At 35.8% G+C, this 26,312-nt stretch overlaps 1 protein-coding gene across 10 annotated transcripts in view; it reads right to left on the reverse strand.

Annotated features, from left to right (window-relative positions):
- Positions 1-26,312, reverse strand: part of kst (spectrin beta chain, non-erythrocytic 5 kst) — a 79,588-nt gene that overhangs the window by 24,977 nt on the left and 28,299 nt on the right. For all 10 annotated transcript variants that reach the window (XM_046635522.2, XM_046635521.2, XM_046635520.2 and 7 more), the window contains 3 exons: positions 3,791-4,016; positions 3,389-3,666; positions 135-2,738 (listed from right to left, as the gene is read on the reverse strand). In XM_046635522.2, the coding sequence (XP_046491478.1) occupies positions 135-2,738; positions 3,389-3,666; positions 3,791-4,016 (3,108 nt within the window). The remainder of the gene's footprint in view (positions 1-134; positions 2,739-3,388; positions 3,667-3,790; positions 4,017-26,312) is intronic.

Genomic DNA, 26,312 nt, shown 5'->3' on the forward strand with positions numbered 1-26,312 from the left:
CTCATACAAAATTAGCCACCTATTAAACTGGATTTTTGGAATTTGTTTCACAAGTTTTAACAAATTTGTCCAAAAATCAGTACTTTCGTAGCTAGTTCTGTACAAAAGTTTCTACGTACTGAATAGTTAGTTACCTTTTCCTCAACTGGCGCCAACTCTCTTTCGAGATGCTGATGTCTTCTTTGTAAAGCTTGAACTGTTTTCAAATCAGGTCCTAGTTCGGCAGTATCAAGCTGGGTCATTTTTTCAAGCATCCAGTCATGAGCCTCGTCGCAAGTTCTGTTGAACAATTCAACACTGGAAGCTCCTTCGAGGCTTTTTTCTTTCTGGGCTTTGAGCCAGTTGAGATGTTCCCAGAGCTGATGAATGTGCTTCTGCCTCGCTTTCACTTTGTCCAATTGACTATGTCCCTGATTGACGAAATCTTGAACTGCCGCATCTATCGCTTCGACACGTTTACCTGAGGCCGATAAGTCCGTCAAAAACTTTTCATATTTCCTCTTGGCAGTCTCCACATTATCACCGGAATCGTCGGCTCGCAACATCTTCTCTTTGTCCTTTATCCACTTTTCAAAGTCGTCACACTCCCTATAAAACCCGTATAGTCTGATCGCATCCTCTAATAATGCGTGACGTTTTGCTGCGAGGTCCTGCAGTTCGTTGTAGGTGTAGTTTATTTTCTTCTGACGTTTTTCGACGCTGTCACTGTCATCAACTGTCTTCCGTTTTATCGGTCTAACGGCAGACTTTACAGACTTGACCCTCCTGACCGGAACCACCTGCTTCACCATTCGAGTCTTCTTAACTCGCTGGGTCGTCTTTACTTTCTCGGGTCTCTTCACCTTCACCTGAATCACTTTTGGCTCTATCTCACGCACATAGTTTGCCGGCACAAAACCATCCGTACCATCAGCTTTCCTCACGCTCCACCAGTCCGGATTTGTCTTGTTCAAGAGGAACATTATTTCACCTTTGGCCATATGCATTCCTTGCCCGTTGAAGGGATAGAGACTTCGAACCTGAGGCACCAATCGATCTTCTAATATCGTTCTCGGCTCCAAACGCTCGACGATTTCATCGACCCATTCGTCCTGTGGTACCAGCCGCACTTCTTTGCCCCATTCCTCTTGTTCCAATTCAGCAACGGGCTCAGGATCCGCAGATAATTCAAGGGTAGAAATTCCCGCCTTGATCAACTTGTCAGCTTGAGTATTTAGCGAATGTACGTCCCCTTTGTAGGCGTTCAATTCACCCTGCAGATCTTTGTGTCTCTGTAAAAGCGCCTGAGCGCTTGGCTCGTCGACGCCGTAATCTTGGGAAGCGACTAAGGCCATCTTTTCATTCAGCCAGGAGTCTGCCTCGTTTGCATCTGTATAGAATTGGTAAGCTTCGGCTGCACCGTCGAGTTGTTTCTTCCTCAATGCGGCCAATTCTTCTAAAACTTTCCAATGCTCCTGCAGAGAATCAATACGGTTTTGTATCTCTAGCGACAACGGATGACCATCAGATATTAGCTTTCTTCCTGCACTGCACAGCTGTTCGGACTTCGGTCTACGGGCCTTCATTTCGTCCTGTAGTACTTTGTGCTTTTGTTGAAGCGATATCACGGCGCGTAAATCTTTTGCTGATATTCCTGCTTTGCAGATTCGCTGCTTTTCAACGAGCCAGGACTCTTCGTCTTCGTGATCTTGAAGGAAGTGATAAAAGTTTCTCGCATCTTCAAGTCTGCCTTTACGTTCTTTACTATTTTCGACTAGCTCGTCGTAGGCCTGATTCAAGTGGTCCAGTTTCTGCTGAAGCAGCGGCGCCTCTTTGCTGGCCGGTGCAACAAGATGCTGAGTCGCTTGGCGACCGAGTCTCCTTTGAGTCTCTCCCAACGCTGTAACCTGCAATTCTTGAAGGCTGTGCTTCTGGAGTAGATCTTCGACACCAAGCAAATGTGGACCGACATCGGTGCTCTGGAAATTCAACTGAAGTTCTTGAATCGTTGCCAAAGTGGCGTCGATTTCTCTCATCATTCCCATCAGGGAGCATAACGCTGCTAAATTGATTTTGTGATGATCTAGGAGGGCCAGAAGCTCCTTCCACCTCTGCAGTACCTCTTGTTCTCTAGCCTTAACTCTTTCTAGCCCGTGGTAATTCTCTCTGACTAATTCATCGGACATGTTTGTTAGATCGTGGAATCGCTCTTCTCTAGCCAGGATATCCGCGCTAATTGCTTCGTGCTTCTTTACCGTGGCGTCTACTTGAGCAAGATTGCTCCCATATCGAGGGTCCGACAATACTTGGATCATTTCTTTCAGGTATCCTTCTCTCAGTACACTTTTTCTCTCAAATTTGTAGTTAAGCTGCTCCAATCTTTCTTGTCGAAGTAATTCCGTCCTCAGAGCCACTTCTCGTCGATGTTCAGCTCGCTCTAGTTCTACCCAATTACGTTCTATGTCATGAACGAGCTGCCCTTCTTGAGGTGTAAATGCCGGCTGATTCAAGGACTTTAATTGAGTGTTTATGTGGAAGTACAAAGCCTCGATTTCTGATCTTTCTTTATATTTTGGTGGTTTCTCTACGGTCCTGTACTGCTTGAAGGAAAGCAGTTCCCGCTGGATTCCCTCCAATGAATTTGGGAAGTTACGGTCTTCCAAAACAGTGATCGTTGATTTTATCCACTCCAGCAAATCGGTCGTCAACTTTTCATAATGCACTTTCATTTTGTCTGTGTCCATCATCTGGCCCACGATCTAAACGAGAAAAGATTCAGTGAAAAGCAGTTTTATGGAATTCTCACTTGGATGGGATGAAATCATGGATTGTGAATTGTTATCGATGTTTGTTGAAAGAGTAATCAATGTTTTACAATTTTGCTTTCCACCAACCATTTAAAGATCAAAATGCACCAGCAATTAAGTACACATCGTTGGATATCTATACAGGATTACTTAAGGTAATAAATATACAAGTATGTTTACGGTAAAATCTTAATGAAACTTCGTATGTAGGATGTATCTTATACGTACATACCACGTTACTGTGCACATAATTTCACGCTCTATTTCAGGTTTGATAAAAAAATATTTTATACACAAGTTGAGCGGCTTTGAGGAATGCACTATGAAGAATTGAAGAATTGTAGTATTATTTTTCTCAATAAGTCGGGTAGATTAAAAAAAACTCTTTTTACAAATATAATTTGATACTTGTACAATATTTTTACTTTTGGAAAATCTGTACACATATTACTTAAAGAAATTGTAGAAATAATTCGTAAAGAAACGTTTGATGAGAACAGAATAACTATTTTATCGTCAGTCTTTAGATCAAAAAGACTGCTTACTACTTCTAAAGTGCATTCTTTCGTATGCGTATTATAAATTTATGGTAGTCAACTTACATTAGCGATTCTTTTCCCACTCTTTATCTCATTCTTCATCCTGGCAAAAGTGTGATAATAAGAAGCAACATAAGTGATTATAGACTTTTCGTCAGGTCTTGCGGTGTCAACATCTTCAGCATCCAGCAGCCGTGGGATCCCCAACTCTGCATTGGCGACATCGAACGCCGAATTAAGATTGTCAATATGCTTGTTCTGCTGTAACTCGGACCAGTCAACCAAGTCTGGTCTATGAGCATGGATGAGCGCGTTGAAACCAAGCCCGCTCCTCCAGGATCCTTGAGAATATTAAAATGTAAAATGACAAATCATGTTCAAATAAAAAAGCCTTCGGTAACGAACAAAAAAAACTGCAAAGAAATGCTGTATTGAATATTACATATAAAAACGATATTTATTTACCAGTGAAATCCTGGATGTTGACTCCTGGGTATCCATTTGTCTTCCTTTGACACCACAACAGCAGTGCATCTTTGGCGGACTTCTTTTCGCTGCTTTCATTTTCTTCGTCAACATCAATCTCAATTTCTTGAATTTGAAATCGCAAAATTATCGTCCAGATTAGACCAAGAATTAACCTTGGATTTCCATCTACTATATCCTCTGCTCCGATACTCTCCAAACGCACCTGATAAAATACAGAACGAAGTGTTAAACTCTTCCGCACAGATTTCTGAGACTTGTTAGTAGTTCTGGCTTAATGTTTATGTATACGTTCAGATTTCATCAAGATTTCCATGGAAATTGTCTCTTTGCACCTAAATCAATTATTAGTTCAATGATATTGGGAAGGAATCATACCTAACCAAAAGTTACGCAATTTTCTCCCTTGACGATAAAAGTATGTTAAAGTGAATCTTCTGTTAAGTCCGTTCTCAAAAGATTAGATTAGTTAATCATAAAGTCAGGCATAATCTTTTTTTAACGGTAACAATTTACAAGACCATTGCTTTATATCATAGTTCGAAATATTTTCGATAACGATAAATATAACAAACAAGGAATCGCTTGCCGTACAAAAATATCATATACAGTAAATGGAAAAATTATGAAATTCTAAAGGAGCCAAGAAAGCATTTATTGACTATTATAGAGAAGGATTAACAAACTGGTATCATCAGATTGTATTTTTCATGACTTAGTTATACCTTTGCTAGATACTATTCCGTAAAGCATCAATCAATTACGCTAATCAGACAGGCTTTACTGATCATGCTGTAACATTTCAACATCGTTACTTGCACTTACAAATTTATGGAATAGATGATAAGATTAAAATTATTCTAATTGTTATAAATAAATTTTCGTTGTTTGATAAAGAGTATAATATATTACTTTACGTAACTATTATTAAATGTATATTATTATGTCATAACCTGAATGTAAAATAGTTGGGTTAAGTCCCGACTCACAAGTTAGACACGCATGTGTATGAGACGTCCTCTCTAAATAAAACCAACCTTCTATGGATAAAATGGATATTAATGATAAAATTTGTATTGATTCTGACATGAGAGGAAAAATTTTATTTACAATATTGTGAAAAATTAAATTTTCAATATTCGACAACTTAGCATATAATTGTTGTAAAGTTTTTGAATCAGATAAGTACATCTTAAAACAAGATGACGGCAGAAACTACTGCAGAATCTGGTCGAAATTCTGGATTTACACTATTTACACTAACAATATCCCCCCCCTCCTTGCGGTTAGAACGAGGAAATATATAATCCAGTCGAGAAAGACATAAAAAGAGCCTTAAATGGAAATAATTAGGGGAAGCGATTTTTTTTTTTAAACTTCGGGGTGGGGGTGGTCGGAAGTCTAAATCTCGATTTTCGGGAAAATCCCGCCATTGCGTTCGCCGCCATCTTGATTTAAAATTCAATTTTTTCATTTTCTGAAATAACTCATTAATTTACAACTTTAGAGCAAACATGGTAGAATCCAAAGTTGTTGGAAATTTCCCACAAGTTTGGTCATAATCATTTTTAAGCTAGGATCAATATTTGCCGAGTTATACTATCAAGTTTATCAAAAAAATCGTAATGGACGGAATTTTATTTCCTTCAACTTTGGTTCTCACACTTTTTTTACTCCACGATCAATATTTTCGGATTTATATATATATGTATATATGTTGTAACGTATATTGGAAAACCCCTGAACTGAGTATACATCCGAAAATAAATATATATATAAAAATCGCTCCCCCTAATTATTTTTATTTGAATGTCTATCTCGACTGGACTAATAGTGGCATCAAAAAATTTCAATTTCAAACGTATGTATGTATGTACTGTACATTGTACATACATTCCGGGGTAAAGTTTTTTTTCAGCATTCACCGGTTTTGCACAAGCGCTTCAAATTCACGTGATTATTTCGGAACCGAAATATATATTCTATTTTCGAATTCAAAGTAGCGAATGGAACAAGGCATATTGGCTTTCGTATTTCACGTTCGGTTATGCTTTCAATGTATGAGTTCGCAGGTCAGTATAAATTGAGCGGCTTTCGTGCCAGTACAATATGTGGGTGGCTGCTTTGTGTACAGTGCACATCTAAAATTTTCACACAAAGAGAAAGCACGGCACGTGAATCGGCCTTTTTAGCAATGCATTATACTCCCCAGCAACCTGTATTCTATTCTTTCTCTTCCCCTCTCTCTCGCTCTTTCTCCGACTCTCTCGTAAATGTGAGAGAATGGTTTTGTTTAAAAGAACGACTGCGTTTGACTGTGTCACGCATGTATAGCCGCATTTCAGCGTTGGAATGCTGTCGGATTACTATCGTGTTGATTCCGATCAAGGCCGTTAACTAAGTGAAAATAATCCCTATGCTGACATTCTTTTTTTAATGCTCTTTTCGAAGTTTTAATTGAAGTAGAAATAGAAATGGAAATGTTCAACCCTTTTTCAGATTTGGTAAAAAATTGGGTTATAATTTGTGTGTACGGAATTTTCTGACAGGAAAAAACAAATTTTTTTCGGGATGCTTCAAAACACAGTACCAGAATATTTAATATATTATTATCATAGAATGAACACAAGATGTTGTTGATGTAATATTGATTGAACTCGCGAGTTCGCACAATCGTTTAAATAATTCATTTAACCAAATCAGTCTTGTCACATTTGAGGTGTTTTCTTTTTTCATTTTATATTTCTTATCCAGAATCCGTTGAGTTATTCGCAACGTATGTACAACTTGTACGTCAACATTTATTTAAATAAATCGTAATACTTTGTCAATATTGAATTTATTTCCGCCACTCACGTAACTTCTTATTTATCTTCTTCATTCCACGGGCACGAAATTACCTGACTTGTAAAAGAAAGATTTCTGTTCTCTAGGAAGAATCCTCTCACCGTAAATCTCTAAATTCAAACGTCATGAGTATAGCTATTACTATTTATTTTAAATACAGAAAATTTCTTGGATGTTTTTTTTTTCATCAAGCAGTGCTACTTTATTTTCACATGTATTTATTTGTATAATGTTTTTTCCCGATATTTTTGCTATAGCATGTTTGGGAATGATTTATTATACACGATACAATTGTGTAAATAGGTGAATAGACATCAACGGTTCAGCATCAAATTTTTCATTATTCATCGATAAGCGTAGAAAGAAATTCAAAAATATAGCCGATTATACAATATATGATATACGTTTAATTGTAAATACGTGAAAAAACTTAAGTATACAGTAGGTGATATAATGAAATAATTAAATACTTGAGAAGGCGGCACCCAGATGAGGCGTGACAGTTTTATATTTTCGGACGTGAGTCTTAGCCGTATTATATCTACATACATGAGAGTGCATTTAGTCACGTAGAAATCAGACTTCGCAGCATTGAGCGATGAATAATGAATGAGTACTCTGAGCTGCATAGCAAAGTGAATGCTGTACTTGTACTGTTATGTCTCGCTACGCACACGAGGTGTAGACAGATACAGTTAAATACCCGGACCCCAGCCAGAGAGACGTACAAACTAAAGGAAGGCATGAAGGAGATAAAAAAAAAAAAAAAAAATTCAGACATGAGGAGGCTAAACTCAAAGATCGATGCATTCAGATTTTACGTTAATTTTTCAAACGTTTCACGACTACGCAAATTTTGTTACATAAATCCAGTTTATATGAAATTTAAATTTCACTTTCATCGTCAAAATTATAATGAAAAATGAAAATAATTACATGGACTATACTTATTATTTCATTACTTGCTATTTATTTATTGTTTTTGTAGTCTTTATGTTTCAAGGGGTGTCCTAATTTATGGCGTACTAAATAAAACTATTGATCAATATACAAAATTGCTGCAAAATTTTAACACCGTTTTCCATTACAGGATCGAATTATAGCTGGCATAGCAATGAAATAAAAAACCTGTAGTATTTCAAGTAATCGCAACAGAAATTTGGTATAGGTTATTGTTGCAGTATTTGCACAAAAATGAGAAAAAAAAATATGACTCGTTTTAATACTAAAAAACTTTATCTCGGTATTGCTTTTCTGATTTATTTTGGAGCATGAATATGGTTTGTAATTCTGTCATAAAACTTTTCTTCGATTTGTTTCTTTCGTATTTAAAAATCTCTTGCGAAATATTTTATAAGAGGAACAAATTTTTACTTTTTCTTATTTTCAATATGCATCATTTTGGGAATGAACATCAATCTACTCCCTGCCATAAAATTTGTAGATATTTTTAAGAATATTTATAAGAGGTATAGAAATCTAATAAAATATTTATTAATACTGGAGAATTTATTTCTGTACATTTTGTGGTTTTCGTTCGCTGAAGAGATGCGTTTTATGTTTTTTATTTCTCGGCAGAAAGTATGGTTAGATAATTTCGTAACAGCTTGGCAAAAGTGACAATTTGACAGACAAGAAAAAATGTTGTGCGAGCGGTTCGCAAATCGCAGTGCGACATTTTAAAAATAGAATGCACGTTACCCCCCGGCGCGTTTTGACTATTTACACGCATTAGCTGCTTTAGGAACGATATATGAGCACATGTGTGAGTATGCAAGATTGGTTCAAGTTGACAATTTGCATTTAGATTGACATATATTTCATCAAGATCCAAACTTGAATATACGAAGTTTTCTTTTTACCATGAATATTTATTGACGTAATTTATTCATAGCCATAGTTGTGAATCGATGTGCACAACTGTGTTGTGAATATACAGTATACGTCCCAATGTTCAGATTAACGGTGAAACAATATAATTGGTGTAAAATAACTAGGGAATTTTTTGTTCCTAAAATTTTCCTAGACAGAAAATACCTTTTCTTACGAAATGATGGGATATCGATTGCAATTGTTTTATCTGCTTCATTTCTTTCATCTTTAACCTTATTCAGCATCTTTTTTCTTGCGCTATTTTTGTTTTCGAATTTGTTTCCTTGCCGACGTGCACAACTGCATTGTGAATAAAAGGTAGATACTCCAATGTTTAGGTTAACACGAAATAAAATCCTATAATTATAGTGGGGCATGAACCTCATTTACTGAAATACTAGGGATTTTTTTTTTTTTTTTTTTTTTACAAAATATCCCTAGACAGAAAATTTTTTCTCAACGTATTGATGGGAATATTGATTGCAATTACTTTATCTGGTTCAATTCTTTCAAATTTAATCTTATACGGAAGCTTTTTTCTTACATTTTTTTTTTTTTTTGTGTGAATTTGTTTCTTTCTAGACGCGCAATGACTCGACTAGTGATAAGGGAGAGAGAATGTTTACAAACGCGTAGTCACTTGTACACGTTGACTTTTTCCTTCTCTTCTTGTTTCACTGCAACCACCGCGGTTCAGAAATACCTCATGCCTTTTATTATTCCACTCGAGTGTTTATGAGACGTGAAATGAACCACCGTTATACGCTGCTCCTGCTTTTGCTGCTGCATACAGTACTGTTACATTATAGGTATATGCATATACGGCTTTTGTCGCATTTCGCGATGGCAGAAAACAGCGAAATTTGATTAAATCAAAGGAATGAAAGGAACCGGATATATGCGAAGCACGAGCAGAACGCGGATTCACGTCGTCGCAGTTTTGCATCGTCGAATTTAAAACGCGCCATGTGGTGGTAGTAAACGTAAAACGATAGCCTCGTGTTAAATGATTAAAGAGGTTTTTTATCTAATATTTTACGCTAAATTTCAACGTCACAAAATAGAAATCCAATGTGTGAATAAATTTTGTAACAACTTGGTATATATTAAATGTATCGAAAAACGATCAGCTGATTACCACTTGCGACGCCATCTTGCCCTAATCATACTCGCATTACGCATCGCGCAATAACAATATATGATTATGTTTGTCGATGATCGCCAAAAATCATCAAAGCTCAACGAATATTGGGTCATTGACTGTGATTTGGACAATAAGCGACGGTGACTATTGTGAAAATGTTGAAAAAATCAATTTACGACGTTGGAATTGGCGATTCATATGTTGACATAGCGAAATATTCAAGTAAAATTATTATTCAACAAATTAATAATAATGTTAAAGTAATCAAGTTTGTAAGATACGAATATTTGTTGCTATACACGGTAATAACTACAGAATTTTAGTTAATCCTAAAATAGAGAAATTAGCTTCCATAAACAACCCCAGTTCGCTAAGATGATCCAAACGAATATTATACGTATTATAACGATAATCTCATAACAATCCAACAACTATTTTTAATTCAATTGAACTCAATGATAGCGCGCAGTGGTAACCTTTCAATAATATCTGTAAATGTATACCTGTATACATGTAATGTATATGATATGTAGAATATGATCGTGTTTGTATATGCAGTAAAAGGTCCAGTGGCACGTGACGTAACGACCTCAAGTGACCGCTATTGACTCAGTCAGAGATTGAATGAAGAACGTTGATCCTATTACTTATTATGAGTGCACCGTACATATGCAGCGTTCACGTATCTATAAATGAGATTTTTATACCATGAAAAACACGCGAGATGAACAAAAAATTCGAATACCCAGCATGGAATAACTTGAAGTTTCCATTGAGCATTAATTCGATTTCCAATATTCATTGTTTCAGTTACTTCTCTCCTACAATCAATATTACGAAGTTTTAAAATCGGTTGACAATGCATCTTACAGTTTTTTGAAATTTTATTCTATTCGATCGTTATTTGGGATATGATAATGTTGAAAATCATAATTTTAGCGCTGCTATTTAAACTCCAATTATAGTTTTCAACACATTTTTTTGTTTTTTTGTCAATTTGCGTTTCTTCGTACAAAAAATTTCTAACCAGCTTCTCGTCTTTTTTTTCCCATGATCTTTGAAATGTGGATAAAAATTAACAAAAATATTTAACTTTCAACGGAGTTTAAAAAAACAATACCTACTCCTATGAGTCTCATGAGTTAATCCTTTTTTTGTCCTATTGTTTATACTGCGCCGCAGGCGGCGCGTTGTTTGATAAAACGATAACACGACACTTTATGATAATTGGATTCCACTGTTGCATAGTCTGCAGAAAACTCGTTACAAGTACGTTTTATACAACTAAGGTATACATATGTATTATACCTATACAAACGCATTGCAAACGGTAAAGACTCGGATTATTTTTATAACATTTAGTATATAAACGTTTAATACACGCACATATGGATATATATATATATATATTCTATGTATATATGTGACGTATGCAAATTGAGTCTGCAATAATTAAAATAACGATGACAACAGAATGGATCGAGTCACATGATCGAACGATTCGTTGTATAGCATTAAAGGCACAGACAGCAATATCGGATACCTATAAATGTCAATGTGCAATGCGGAGAATGGAAGAGATACTAAATGATAGACGATCGCAATAACATTGAATAACAAATCCAGTAAACGTCTGCTTGGACTTTGATGCAACGACAATTTACAGCTCTTTGCTCTGAAATATTGATATAATTGCATAATCATAAAATGTATTATATAACATTTAAATTTGTTCCTAATTGTGTCTAGTTTTCCTTTTTAAGATTACATCTCCACGTATCGACAACGCGTTTTTCATCAAATTAACGATTGAGTAGAAGATTGAGAATTGAAAAAAAAAACAAAAAAAAAAAAAAACAGGAGAAAGACAAATATTAAAAACCTATAAATAAATATCCCAAATTTTTAAACCATTTCGCTCAAGGTTTTCGGATAAATGTCCTATCCGTCGAAATAATAATAATAATAATAATGATAATCGTGACAAGCGGTTGAATAGATAAGAATAGTAAAGTGTACAAAAAGTTTAGACGATAATGTGCCGTACAATTCCTTATAACAGATGTATGAGCAACAAGCCGCGAGAAGTTCTGCTAACGCGTGTCCTCAAATTCTGCTCACGTACGTGAAAAGAGAGAAAGAGAGAAGCGACGGAGGGGGAGAGACAAGATAGGAAAAAATAAATAAATAATGAAGAAAAAAAGGAAGAAAAAAAAAAAAAAAATGCAGCAAAACAAAATATAAAATGAACGAAACTCATGCGAGGAGTGTCGTGTTGCGTAATCTCGTTAGACACAAACGAAGCTTTAAGGAATTCCTGCATATATACACACAATACACATATTATATATATATATGTATATATATATATATATATTATATATAGACGTATAACATGTACTACAGTCTGGACGCGAGAAAATGTCGATCTGTGAGAAGAGAGATAACAATAATATACCTATACGGTGCTGGCAGATGTAATATGTGAATGGTTACCTATGCATGACAAGTAAACAACGAATATTTACAGTGACTAATATGCAAATTCTTTTCCACCAAGCGGGAAAAGTGGTTGACGAGAAAAAAATAAGAAATTAGTTGGTATGAGAGAGGGATGGAAAATTTTTTATTCAACGTTGAAAATATTAATGTTGATATTTCATTGCTTCTTGTTTATTTAACCCATGTTTGATATACTGGGGTACAAACGACCCTGCGCCTTTTCTTTGTTAATTTAATGTATCTAAATTTAAGAAAAAATCAGGTGTGTGTTGCGCAATCTGGAATTTAGATTTTTTGTCACAAAAACTAACCTTTCGAGAAGCTAGGAAAAAAAAATTTCAAGTTAAAGTATATATAATAGTTCAATTTTCACAATGATCTTTGTCGCTGGGGTATAAATGTGATTCTACGGAAGTGTGTCAAACATGGGTTAAAACGGAGTTTTCAAATGCAATTATTTGAATAAAGTTCACACAGAGCTGTTGAAAAACGTATGATGTCAATGGAAAATAAGATTAAACAGAATTGATGACTTTATACTTTGATTGAGTATATTTTACTGTTTGGTAGCCATTCGTGCCGTTTACTGGAAACTAGAAAAGAAAGAAAAGAAGAGGTGAAAAATTTTTTTCAAATGTCACCAAAGACGAGTCTTGCGGTCAACGAATGGCGAGAAAAAAGTAATTTTGACACTATACCAATCTTGAAATGTAGATGTTCATCATGAATGAAACTCATGTCCAATAAAAGCGTCTACTATACATTTGATTTTTTTTTTCGCGGCAATAAACTAAACGTAAGACAGTTATACTCTTTACTACCTAAACAACGTTGTATCCGCATCGGTTTTATGTTAGTCAAGCAAGTGATTCAACCCGGTTAAAAATCAGCAGTAATGTTATTTGTGCCAACGATAGTAAACATGGAAGAGTTAATATCCGTAAATTTGAATTGCACAAGCTAAGATATCAATAATTTGGAAACACGTTTATTAATTAAAAAAAAACATGGAAAATTATCAAACTCTGGTGTTTTTATGCCGAGTTCAATGTTTTTGGGGCTTCATTCATCAAAGAAATCTCCAGAGATTGTGTGGAAAATATTTGACAAGTAGTTACCTCGAAAGTGGATAAAAATAGCTTTGTGCGACATATGTTCGTCAAAAATTACATTATCACGCTATAACTATACCACAATGTAAGATTTGTTGGATATTTTTTAGACAGTCTGTGGGGATCGAACCAAGGATTAAAATGATCCTAAAAGACATTAAAATTGGATAAAAAAAAAATCGAGTATTTAATTCAACTTGAACATTGTAATTATGAGATATTTTCTCAAATCGATGCTATCTTAACTTCTCGTTGTTCGAATTTGTTCATAATCACTTCTATCGTACAATTATAAGTACGTTGTTTCGTTCGTGTTTGGTTACATCGTTGGTGCGAATAAAATTGCTTGCGATTTTTAAACGCTTTTCATCTATTTTTCTAACTTTTGAATCAGACGGTCCGACCTTTTCCGACCGATTCATCCTTAACGGTGTTACTGCAGCGTGAAGTTTAGCCGGAGTTTCTCGAGGGGCTTTTTCCCTTATATAGTAACAGGTTTACCCGCAATACGTATGTACTAGGTATGCGTGAAAGGAACAAAACGAACGCGCTGCACCGTGTAATCTTATGTAAGTACCTTAGATACGCGTATATGTATGTATGTATAATGTAAAGACAGGTAATCTTCCCGCTCGTGAGCACAGAGGACGATGAGAAAAGAAGGAGAATGTTGAAAATCTGGGGATAAGAGATAAGCATAAATTCGAAATATGGGTCGACTGCCGATGAATTTGAATAACGTGTTTTCCCCCGCTAGAACAGGATATTTCACTTCGTATGGGGAATTCCATGGGTTTGACCGAAGTTTCTTTCCTCGTTTGTAAAAATCTTGGCGCAAGTTTTCATAGAAGTTTCGTGATTTTTTTTTTTTTTTTTTTTAAGGTTAGTAATCAATTCATAAATTCCAGCCATCGAATATGTACTACTTCCAGTTGGGTTTTAAAATTTTTGGAAACTTTTTCAAAAAGTTGAGCAATTTTTTCATATTTTTTCCAACGGTCCGAACGTATCAAGTCAAACGGCTCATAATTTCGGAACGGTGAAAAATATTGGAAGACAGAAGAAAACTACTGTACCTACACTGTTTTTTCAGAGTACTCTCAAATACCTAAGTTATAATAAAATTGAGAATGGTGAGTGGGTGGAACCACTTGGAATTTCCCACATGTAGCCATGTAGATGAACACCCAACCGAGCAAACGGTTTAGAAAAAAATCTCATTCAGCCTAAAACCGGGTTGTTGTCTAAAGGCTTCGGTCACGACGCGAGACCGTAGAAGAAGCCATAGAATTAGCTATATAAGTCTATTTTTTATACACCGTCTCCAGACGCTCTCTTGTTTCTCTTTTTTTTCTCCTTAAACCCACCTAACGTCAATCCAGCAGCACTAATAAAGGCAAGAAGCACGACGGTTTCTAATCCTTGCAGTCTGTTCTATTCTAAATTATCTCAGACATTCTCTTCCTCTTTACATGCCAACAAAAACAACGGTCCTTCTTTGGTCGCCTTACTCGAGCCGGTTTATCCAACAAATCTCTTTGTTCCATAGCTTCGGGCAGTTAAAGGTTAAAGCGCTTCTTCGGCAACAAAAAAAAAATTTTGAATTTGAACACTCCTTACAAACGAATAGCGCTACCGTCTCATCGTCATGACGGACGTAATTGAAATGCGCTGGTTCTTCTTTGCTAGTTTAAGTGTTGGTACTCTTTGCTCCAAGAACGATCTGAAAACTTTCTGTAGATTGAAAGCAGAGTTAGATGGAAAACAGGATTACAAGATAGCGACGATCCAACCTAAAAAAGAAGTTTGGAATCTCTGTATATTTCATCATCAATCTGGATATCGAATTTTGAAAATTTGTCCAGAGTATACCAACGGCTCACAATCCAAAACGGCGAAATGCTTTCGATGAAACGTGATTGAACAATGGATCCTCAGTTATCAAGTTATCAAATGTAAATAAAATATATTTTATAAGCTGCATGACCAGAGTTAGAAAAGTATACTAGCAAAAAACCATGCATTTTTCCTCGTCTCGGAATAACAGTCAAACTTTTATTCCAGTTGCAAAAAAACAAAAAGGACTGAAGAGGTGAGTATCGGGCCTCTAGATCGTTAATTCTGTTATAGGGTCATCTCCTTGGCCTAAAAGATGGAACCTATGATGTCGCAATTTCATCTAATAGACCTTTCTTCACTCGGGTTATTACCGATTATATACTACAAGCAGTCAGACGAGCGAAATGCTTCAACAAACGAAACATATGGTGTATTTTTGCCTGAAATAATTAGTCTTATTATCTTCTGATGAAGTTTCAACGATAGGATCTCGTAGGTTTAAGCGAGAATAGATGTACCGAGGGGAAGCGGTGAAACTTAGCAGACCGAGCGCATAACAGCGCATGCGCAAGCTCTGCGATATTTTTATGCAGATTCAGCTGTTAAACGCGAAAGATGGTTAGAGGTTATGTAGGTGATGCGAATATTTTAGGCTAATTGTAAGCAGACTAAGCTTAGATGACTAATGACTGCTACGAGTGAACGTGACAATATGATTCCAATCTGCCGTACTTGCTATGGGATAGTTTGACATCTCATGACCCGGTACGAGTAAGTTGGCTCCCCTGCCTTGCGGACAAAAATATATCCATCTCGCTGACCATGAGTGCGTTCCGAAATTTGCTGGCAGTGCTAAAAACTCCCTAGACCAGAGACGGAGATAGTCATGAACTCGGCATCGCAAAAGAGATAAAAGATTGTTGACAGTACTGGGCTGACAGCACAGAGCTAATTTCGGAACGCACCCATAATAGAGTTTCATTATTTTTCGCATCCGCAGTCGGTCTCTAAGCCTGCTGTGTTTCACCACTTCCTCTCGGCAATATTGTTCAAGAGCAATTATAGTAATAGATAACTACCAATCTCCGAAAACCTAATCTGTTGTATACTGAGCGAAGTTGAAGGCCTATTAGATGAAACACACATTGGGAGCTTCAAATTTTGGATAAAAAAAAACACCCCTAATATAGTTTCATCGGAGTCGATGATCCGAAGGGCTAATGTTTTTCTTAAGAGATAAATCTCGGTCCATCGGGACGCACGCGAGAAAATCGATTCCGACTTATACCGAGAGTTTTTCTTGAAATGACCCACTCGACAATTGCAATTCGTTTAGTTCATAAGCGTAGCCAATTTCGTAAAAATGTTACCAGCACGGTAGGCTGAGTGACCGATGAGTAGTGGATCGCGGTGGCGCCATGAGCCGACCCTTCTTAATAAGCGGGAGGTTATGGTAGACTGTCACGTGTCAAGCAGTCGGTTCTAGGGAATTTGATTTTGTCAGCGAAGGTTTGCTTCAGGCTGCGAGCAAGATGTCAGCCAATCAAAATTAAACAATTTGAATTACGCGCGCTACGAGCAGATCCTTTCAAGAAGAACTCTCGGTATTATACCGTGTAGAGACTCGCGGTCTGCAGGCTCCGCATCACGGTCACTGACCTTTGTCTCGCTTTAGTTTCTCTCTTTGTCTATGCCGTAGATTTCTCCGTCGCTCTGGCCCTGATTCCCGTCGACGATGCTCGGTCGGTAACGAGTGCATCTCTCTCTTCGTAACCCTTACCCGAAGTTCACGGATGTTGCACGTATCACGCACAGAGTCTCATAAAACTATTTCATAATTTACGGAGAACCAATGACGACGAATTAAGCGCAATACGACTCAATAAAACAGAAATTATAAAAATAAAAATTTTAATCACTGTAAATAAATACAGTTATGTGATGTGTGTAAGGCATTCTGACTGAGATTCTTCATGTGATTATGCATGTGTTTAATTATTTTACTCTTCAATCAATTGCGAGTGGCTAATCCAAAAAATTTTAATTTCATAAAATTACTCTATGAAGCAAATTGAAAGTACGTTAATTGACAAAAAACAATTGTGTAAAAACTGTTTGATAAAAACCACCCAAGTATTGTGATTAAAAACACGAATAATTGATTCCCTGACAGATCCGAAAGCTGAAACCTTATACCGATCAGTTTCAGTAAAGTAATCTTCCAAAATGGTGCGTCGTATAAAAATCTGTATGAATTCATAATATTAAAATTTTGGAACACACTTTGCGAAAAGTGCATGCCCAGTTTTCAAACAATGCCCCCATATACGCGCAATTAATTACACCCGTATTTAATATCCCAAGGAAAAAATCATTAGAGGCAGTCCCGCTTTCATTAAAAATTGTAAAAGAAGGTAAAAAGAAAATGGTAACTCTGCAACCGAAGCGAAGCGCTCTTAAGTGACTGAGGTAGGTACCTTTAATGCCTTCGGGAACCGAAGATTCGAGGCTTCGGAGAATTCAAACGGATTCTTTCCTAATTACGGGGGGTTGCATTCCTTTACTTTAGTTTAAAGGTAGGTATAGGCATGTAGGTATTCCGATTCGATGCACCGGTCGCTCCTGCACAACTACGGCTTTCACATGGAACACGTGCAACCTTCTCTTCTTGTCTCCCAAAATTTGAATTTTGTTTGCCGGGCAATGAAAGGTGTTCTACAATTGTTTCATATTTTTTTGTTACCTATAATTTACCGAAACATTTTTTTTTTGCATCATCAAATCCGTATAGTTCTGCAAGTGTGTGTATTTTCAGTAATTGTAGTACGGTGACTGTAAAAAGTGAAATTTGAAATTCACCGACCATTTATTTTTAACGTTACTGAAATTAATGTTCATTTTTTTCTCTCACCATTTTATAACTGCGATATGAATTGAATTAATGAAATAATTTTTTTGTCTTGAGATTTCAAAGATTTTCAACATTTCTGTTCAATTGAATCTTAGATTTTTGTCGAGTGTCTCTCAAAAAAATATATCTTCACGTTCCTCGTATTCGAGATTCATTTCATGAAATCTATCTATTTCCAGCAATTCATGTATTCGTTTGCTTTCGAGTTATGTTCATTTCAAAATTTTGAAGTGGTATATTTCGAAAATTCATAACTGAAGAACAAATGGAGATGAATGTTTAAAAAAATCTTGAATGCTGCTTTGAATAGACAGAATAGACCAAAAACTGATATTAAAAAGGCGAATACAAAATCCCACTTTGAGACCTTACACGATTAAAAAACAATACTCCATATGTAATGAAAAAGATTGAAATTCTTTAAGAATAAATCCCAATATCACATTCTAGCATAAAACATTCCTGTCTTGACGTGCTCGTAGAATCTCATAAAGTTAAAGGTTTACTCAGTAGGAGGTCTGAGGAGTATCATCTGCTTGTTTGGACATGTCTTCGTGCCTAGACTTTAAGCCGATAAATCCTGATAAGAACGTGAACGATGTTCAAATAGTGATAGCTGTGATCAGACAGTCGAATATTTCCGATCACGAAACCGAATCTTGATCAATTTATTGGGTGTGGTCGAAAAGTGAAATGACCACACCGCAGGATATGTAGAATTTTTGAATAACCATAAATCTGATTTAACCAACTTTAAAATTTAGAAGGTCTGAATGTAGGAAATTCAAAACGCATGTAAGTCAAAATATATAGAGAGCCAATTTACAGAGTTGTCAGAATTTTTGCATTTTTCGATATTTCTGTTTGTTCGATTTGATAGCTACATATGTATGATAAAAATTAAAATTCGCAAAACAAAAATGTAGAATCGTCAGAATAAATGTTGAAATAAGTAAAAATATGGAAAGTCGAAATATAGGAATTTTAACGATTCTATACTTCGGCTAAAAATAAAAATCTAATACGTAGGAAACCAAAATTCAGAATCGTCAGAATAATTGTAGAAATTTAGAAAAGTACAGAAATATATTTCTGCTGTCGTGAATTTTGGCTGAAGAGAAGAAATATAGAACTATCAGAATAAATATCAAAATACATAGAAATATCGAAATTTGATTAGCTGAAGTTTATATTCCGATACTTGAACTTCCGTATTTTTTTAAATCTCATAGTTTGAAATTCTATGAAAAAGATTTTCGCATCTTTGAAAGTTCGATACCGTCTCTAGCCTTCAGTTGTTTGATCATTCTACTTTTTGCCTTGATTACATTATTTCAGAATTTCCAACGCTTTACTGTCAGGGTCAACGCCCTGGCGTATTGACAGTGTACACACTAATGCTTTTCCACATTCTGTAAATTACATATAACATTCGGAAGTAAAGAGATTTAGGCAAGTATTTGACGCCCGATACGCGACGCTGTTGAAACTCTATCTCACGGTCTCCTTTTATTTACATATCTGCCTTTCACCTCTCGCAAAACATTGCACACTGCATATACATATTGCAGATTATACACATATTACATTATAGCTAAACACACGCACTATCAATATTTTGTGTTTAGCTGAATTATTTTTCAGCAGTTATTCGTTATACTTGCATAGCGTTATGATTACACTGAAATTAGTGAAAAAATGTCTCGTGAAATTTTTTTACACTCAGGGCTGTACAGAATTGTTCTGTTTGTACTCTCAACGGTTTAGTTTGAATCCAGGACAACTGCGTTCATTCACGGGAAAGCGGGGCGAGTTGATGAGCCAAAGCTTTCGTTTTTGTTTGTTGATTCCCTACTCTTACTATAGAAAAAATTGAAATATTTCTTATCCGGGTGAGTAAAAAATTTGGCTATTTCCGTTATTTGCGAAAATAAGAATGTTCGACAAAACTATATATATATTTTCACAAGAACTCACGAGACGGCTAAACCGATTTTGTTCAAAATCTATTCAGGTTTGAAGTAACAGATTCTCCTGAAAGGACTTTTTCGACAATTGCAAATTAGCTAGTTTATGAGCATAGCCAACTTCGTAAGAATGTTACTAGCATGGTAAGCAGACTGACCGATACGAAGTGGATCGCGGAGGCGCCTTGAGCCGACCCTTTTTATAAGCGAGAGGTTGTGGGTAGCAGAGACTAGTAGAGTCTCTGGTGGTAGACTATCGCTTATCAACCAGTTGATTCTAGGAAATTTTGTCTTGTCAGTAAAGGTTTGCTTCAGGCTGCGAGCACAGATGTCAGCCAATCAAAATTAAGCAATTTGAATCGCGCGCGCTACAAGCAGGTCCTGTCAAGGGTGCGTTCTGATATTAGCTTCCAGTGTTGTCAACAATATTTTATCTCTTTTGCGCTGCCGAGTTTGCGAATAACTCTGCCTTTATCCTAAGGAGTTTTTAGCGATTCTAGTTAATTTCGGAACGTAACCCAAGAAGAACTTTCGATACAGGCATGAATTACCTGATAAGGAAGAAAGAGTCTCTGTATGCATAATTAATCCCTGAAGATGGCGACTCTGTAGAGGCGCGTAGAATAATGAAATACGAAATACATGTGTATAGAGTTACTGTTTAACTATACATCTTTGTATCTCTTGCATAAATCAAGGTGAAATCTGTGAAGAACGCGGCGCCTACGTTTCCTCTCCGTCTCATCGTCTCGCAGAGACCGAATGACCAAAATGTGTCGGCCCCGTTGGTCCAACCGCCATGTTTGTCACGTGGTGATGTTTTACAAGTGATTTGTATGCGGGTTATGAATCATTGAAATCGAGAACGGTGGAAGATTGGATTGCACCTTTTTCTTCGAAATTCACTTTCTCTGATCATTCCAAGGACCACTGGCATAAGATCAACTTCGACAAATGAAGAAGATAATTACTGTTTATGTCCGTGAAAACTAAACTTTTTGTACACTTTGAAAGAAATTAAAGTAATATGTATACGAATAAGTTCAAGTTTAAGCGTTCTGAGATATTAATCGTCATTTTTTAGTCACTTGTCACAAAAAGAGCGTCTATCATGCGTGTTCGAATATATTTAAATCAGTATGAAATTTTTACAAAGTGTAAAGTTGCGGTTTTTGCAAATTGAAATATCTCTGTAGCAGGGTGATTATTTTTTACGTTCAACGACACTTCTTTTTCGAAATATTATGTGTTTAATTGAAATCTGTCGTGTACTGTGAAAAATTTACAATTTTCAGAAATCAATTGCATCGTAATTATCATACGGTAGACTGATCTGTCTTTCCCCTTTTTCAATCAGACAAAGCGATGAACTCATGCTCTTCCTCTTGAACTAGGTGAATGAGCGTGTTTTTTCTTCTGAGTTGGCAGACTGGAATTACTGCATCACGCAGTCATTATACGAGGCATTCCACACAAATTTGGTTAGATTTTATCCTGACCGTTTTTAATTTAGTTAAAATTTTTTCAGACAATAATAGTACCTCTAAGACCTTAAATTATGTTTCCTTTTATGCAACCGTTTTTGAATTGTGAACGTTGAACCGTTTTTTAAATGGTTCCAGCTCTTTATGTTCTTAAAAACTGGTATTTTTAGTTTTGATCGATTTAAAATTGATCCTGTATGGTGAAGCTATTTTTCATACTCTCGTTTATAAAATGCTGGATTTACAATTAAATGTGTGAAATTTTTCTTCCAAAATTTTTTCGACTCTGAAACAAAATCTATCTTAAATTCGCAAGGTGAAATTACCATGTGCTTTTTTACTTTTTATTGTATTTCCGGAAAATTTTTGTTAGAAATCAATTCCGTCTTTTGTTTAATATAATTTGTCAATATTTTCAAAATCATCTCAAATCGTTTGGAAAATTTATTTTTTATGTCAAGACAAAACCCTTTAAAGAGCTGAAAAAGAATGAACAAAAAAAATACCTAATCACGTGAACTATTTTTAAATAAGTGTAACTACGATAAAAAGTTTTGAATACTTATTGTTCAAAAATTGTTTCAATTAGGGATTTTAAAAAAGCCATTACACAGAGATCATAAACAGATTTCTCGAATTTTGTAGTCATGTACGTCGATCGAGTATAATGAAAGAAACATTGTTGTGATTCGAAGAATTGTCATTCGTTTCAACAATAAAATATTGAGAGCAATAATAATTTGGGTTATCCGGTGAAACCATACTTCATTTCAATGAAAGAAACGTTACTTCCGCGATATTTACAGGTAAATCCACAAAACTTTTTTTCGTTTTGTGCGCGTTGCCTAAAATAGTTTCAACGACATTAACGAACGTTGATACGAAAACCTGGTCGAGCCTCATATTATAGATGGTACAAATTTCCGAATCAGGTTTTTCATTTTTTCTTTCACTTTTTATTTTGTCTCTGCACGCATCAAACTATCCATCCGTCTTAAATCACACCTATATTCGTAGATATTTCAGAGTGCCGGATGGAGTGGCACTAGTCACTTCTTTACCGTTAATTATTCATTCGTGAGACTTCTTTCCTGGGTACGCGCAACCATTCCTTTCTTGGTCACCGTGCATCCGCGTCACGCGACCTTCACCTCGCCACCTCGAGGATCGAACAATAAAACCCTCATCCCGCGACACAGATATTTGCAAATTTTTATTCAACTAGATATATTATCTTTGCATCAAAATCACAATTCCAATGGTCATTCGACATTGGGTATAAAGTGAGTATTGCCTCCTAATTATAATACACATGTAACTCAATTGATCAGTCGTTAGTGTGTCTGATCGGTGAATAGCTGAGCAGTAATTACCATAGAAACGATTCGACGTATCTTGAAGAGAAAAAAATTGGAGGCAAAAAAATAATTTTTTTTTACACCAACAGATTATAGACGTATACGTTTGATTTGCTGCAAGCTATAATATAGTGATGCTAATAAGCTACATAAAATATCTCGTAAACATTCTTGTAGATATAAACAAATATGTGTAAATGAAGAAATAAATTCCCTAGGAATCCGTCGGAATGTATTATTGTATTGATATTGATTGAAAATACGAAAAATACACACATAAATGTATATAATAAATTTAATGAATTCATTCATAATTGTGATACCTCAATTAATACGTATTAGGAGATTTCACTTTTTCTCTGAAGCCGCGCGTCGGCGTAAAACGCGTGTTCATATATGGGGCATTCTATGAACAAAAAAAAAAAAAAACCTGGCGTAACCAACGGTGTGGAAAAACTTCTCCCAGTTACGAAAACGGTTGCACAATCGCATGGAGAACGATCAGGAATTGCAAAAATTTGTTGCTATATTTAGGTATATGAATACCGTGGTTATACCCGATTCAAAATAAAGTTACTATGAAAATTTCTCAACTGTTCGAACTGTACACGAAAATTTCTCAACTATTCAAAACGCCTGTTACTTGCAGAAATAATCGATTCTTATATACATTAGCATGAAATGCCCTACATAAAAGTACTGCGTAGAAATAATAACGTGTAAAAAGACTGTAAAATCGTATTGCGCATAAAATTGTTGCAGAAGCAGTGTGTACTCGTTTTTTTTTTTATTTTATTTTATTTTCCCAACGCCTCACGTTTTATACTTCCCCTGAAATGGCTATATAATGTAACGTGAAATCTCGGAAGTTACTAAACGCAAATATACATACGACGGAAACCATGTCAGGCACTTGGACGCCTTTCATAATTTCCGTTTTAAGTGCAAATAAAACCGCAACCCAAGACGGGTTTTTCTTTCACGTGAAATGCGTACAGCCGTCGGGTATTTCTCATTCTTTATTGCTGTATTATTCGTATTATACTGCATTTGTATTATCCATAGATTTTCAAATTTCCAAATCTTAAGCCACACTGTTCAAAATGATCGATGACGATGAAATCAGGTTGGAAATTTACAAATTCGTTACAGTGACGTAAATTATTAATTGTAAAATCCGCAGTCACGCCTCTACAATCTTCTCTATTTTTTCCTCCCTTCTTTCTCTACGTACCGGGAGGTTTTTTTTTTAAAAGACCCATTCGTAGCGTACGTGATTTAACTTGCTCAATTTTGATTGACTGACATCCGTGCTCGCAGTCTGAAGTAAACTTCGACAGTAAGAAATTCCCTAGAATCGACCGGTTGACAGTTAACCATAACCTCTCATCTACTAAGAATGCGTTCCGATATTAGCTCCCAATGCTGTCAACAATCTTTTATCTTTTGGGCGCTTCCGAGTTCGTAACTAACTCGGCCTCTATCCTAGGGATTTTTTAGCGCTTAGCTAATTTCGCAACGCACCTAAGCAAGGTTGGCCACTCTGCCTACCATGCTAGTAACATTTTTACGAAGTTGGCTACGCATGTAAACAAGATGGCAGAGAGATTCTTTCCAGAGAACCTCTCGGTATATAAAACTCACAGTCTCTCTGTCCGTCTGTATGTTCGTTTATAACTTCAGAAAGACAGAACCAATTTTGGTTACTTTTTTTTGTAAATAGCTACGATATCTGGGAGTCGATTATGTAATTTCACTTTTCTGATTGGTTGACTAAACTTTGCAAACCAATCAAAATGCTTGTATAGTGAGAAATGTGAAGAATGAAATTACATAATATCATCCCGGGTCAGGTTCTAGGTTATATTTCATTCCAACCAAAACAGTTTAGGAGATATTACGATATTTGTAGGCCAAGTCGGAACGGGATCACACATTTATGCGAACGGTGACTAAACTCTTACAGATAGAGGAAAGTTATGCCCGAGAGTTTTCAAGGTATCGATGAGCTATACAAAAAAAAAAGTCCGCGAGAGCATATACGGCTATGCCAAATAGTTTTGCGACAAGAAGCATTTGAAAATGTTCATGGACAGAGCCGTAAGAAGCTGCTAGCCTCTTCATATTGTACAGCAACGTTCGTTAATGCCTTGGGCTTCCGTCTAACTTGTTCTCAGTCCGAAACAAAATGCGAGCTCGATTCTATATGAATTATGTGACAATGACTGGCGATGCAGCCAACGTGAGAGATTGGGAGTCATTGTCACATAATTCGTACAGAATCGAACTCGCATTTTGTTTTAGGCCGAAAACAAATAAGCCGGAAGCCCAAGGCATTAATGAACATTACAGTACCTACGTTCCAACACTCTTTTGACGAAATAATAGGGGCATCACGTCATTTAGGACCCGGTATGTGTACGCAGCTGCAAATCTCGTTGACTAGCAAACATATAATGGAAGAAAGCGAACAAAAATATGTAAATGGATAAAAGTGGCTGTCGCCATTTTAGCTCTTCGTGGTCCCTAAGCTCAAAGCCGTACATCTGGCGTTGTTCTTCACGGACGAGGCAGATCAGGTATAACTGTAAACTGCAAGGTGAGGAGGACATAGGTATATAAGTCGCATTCCAAGCCAAATCAACCAGTTTTAACCCTCATCGTTTTTGATTTCATTGAAGTTTTTTTTCGGTAATAATAGCATCTCTGAAACGCTCAATATATTTTTTATTACTGTTCCTTTTACAGCAGTCACTTCCAAGTTACAAATATACTCATCTTCTCAAATTTCACCGTTTTTAAAGACCTCGAAAAATTATCAAAAATTTCACTTTTCTCTGATCTTTCGTAATTAACCCGATGATGTTAAGATTGTTTTTCTTTCTTTTTTTAAGCATTGTAAGTCATGGAATTTTCTAAGAATCTACCTTTAGCGTATTACAAATTTTGAATAAACTTTCTAAACATTTTCTCACTCATATTTCATGGAAAATACGATGAAATTCCGTGGAAGGTGAAATAATTTTTTCATTTTTCTTGTCACAATTACGAAAAATTTTATATAAAAATAAAAAAATTACCATCTTAGTGAAAAAAGGTTACGAAATTCCTAACAATTATATTCTCTATGTTTAAATTATTGTACAGTCAATTTGCTGATAGATTCAGTTAGTATTTTTTTTCTATAACACTGACGTAATTTTCAACGATTAGAATCTAGTTTAAAGTATACCTCTTCAAAATTGTGGAAAAATTTCAAAAAATCAACTTCACTATTTGAATATTTAAAATTTTATGGAACTTTTTTGTTGCCATTTCAAAGACGATAATTGCTGATCAAGATCGAAACCAATCTCAGTTCGAAATTCAGAAGTCGATAAGAATTGAACTTCAAAGTTTGTGACCTCAAAGTGTTTGGGATGAAAAAAGAAAAATTTCAAATAAATTTAAGTTTTTGAAAATCCT

The sequence above is a fragment of the Neodiprion pinetum genome, chromosome 7 (assembly GCF_021155775.2).
Source record: "Neodiprion pinetum isolate iyNeoPine1 chromosome 7, iyNeoPine1.2, whole genome shotgun sequence".
NCBI classification, from domain to species: Eukaryota; Metazoa; Arthropoda; class Insecta; order Hymenoptera; family Diprionidae; genus Neodiprion; species Neodiprion pinetum.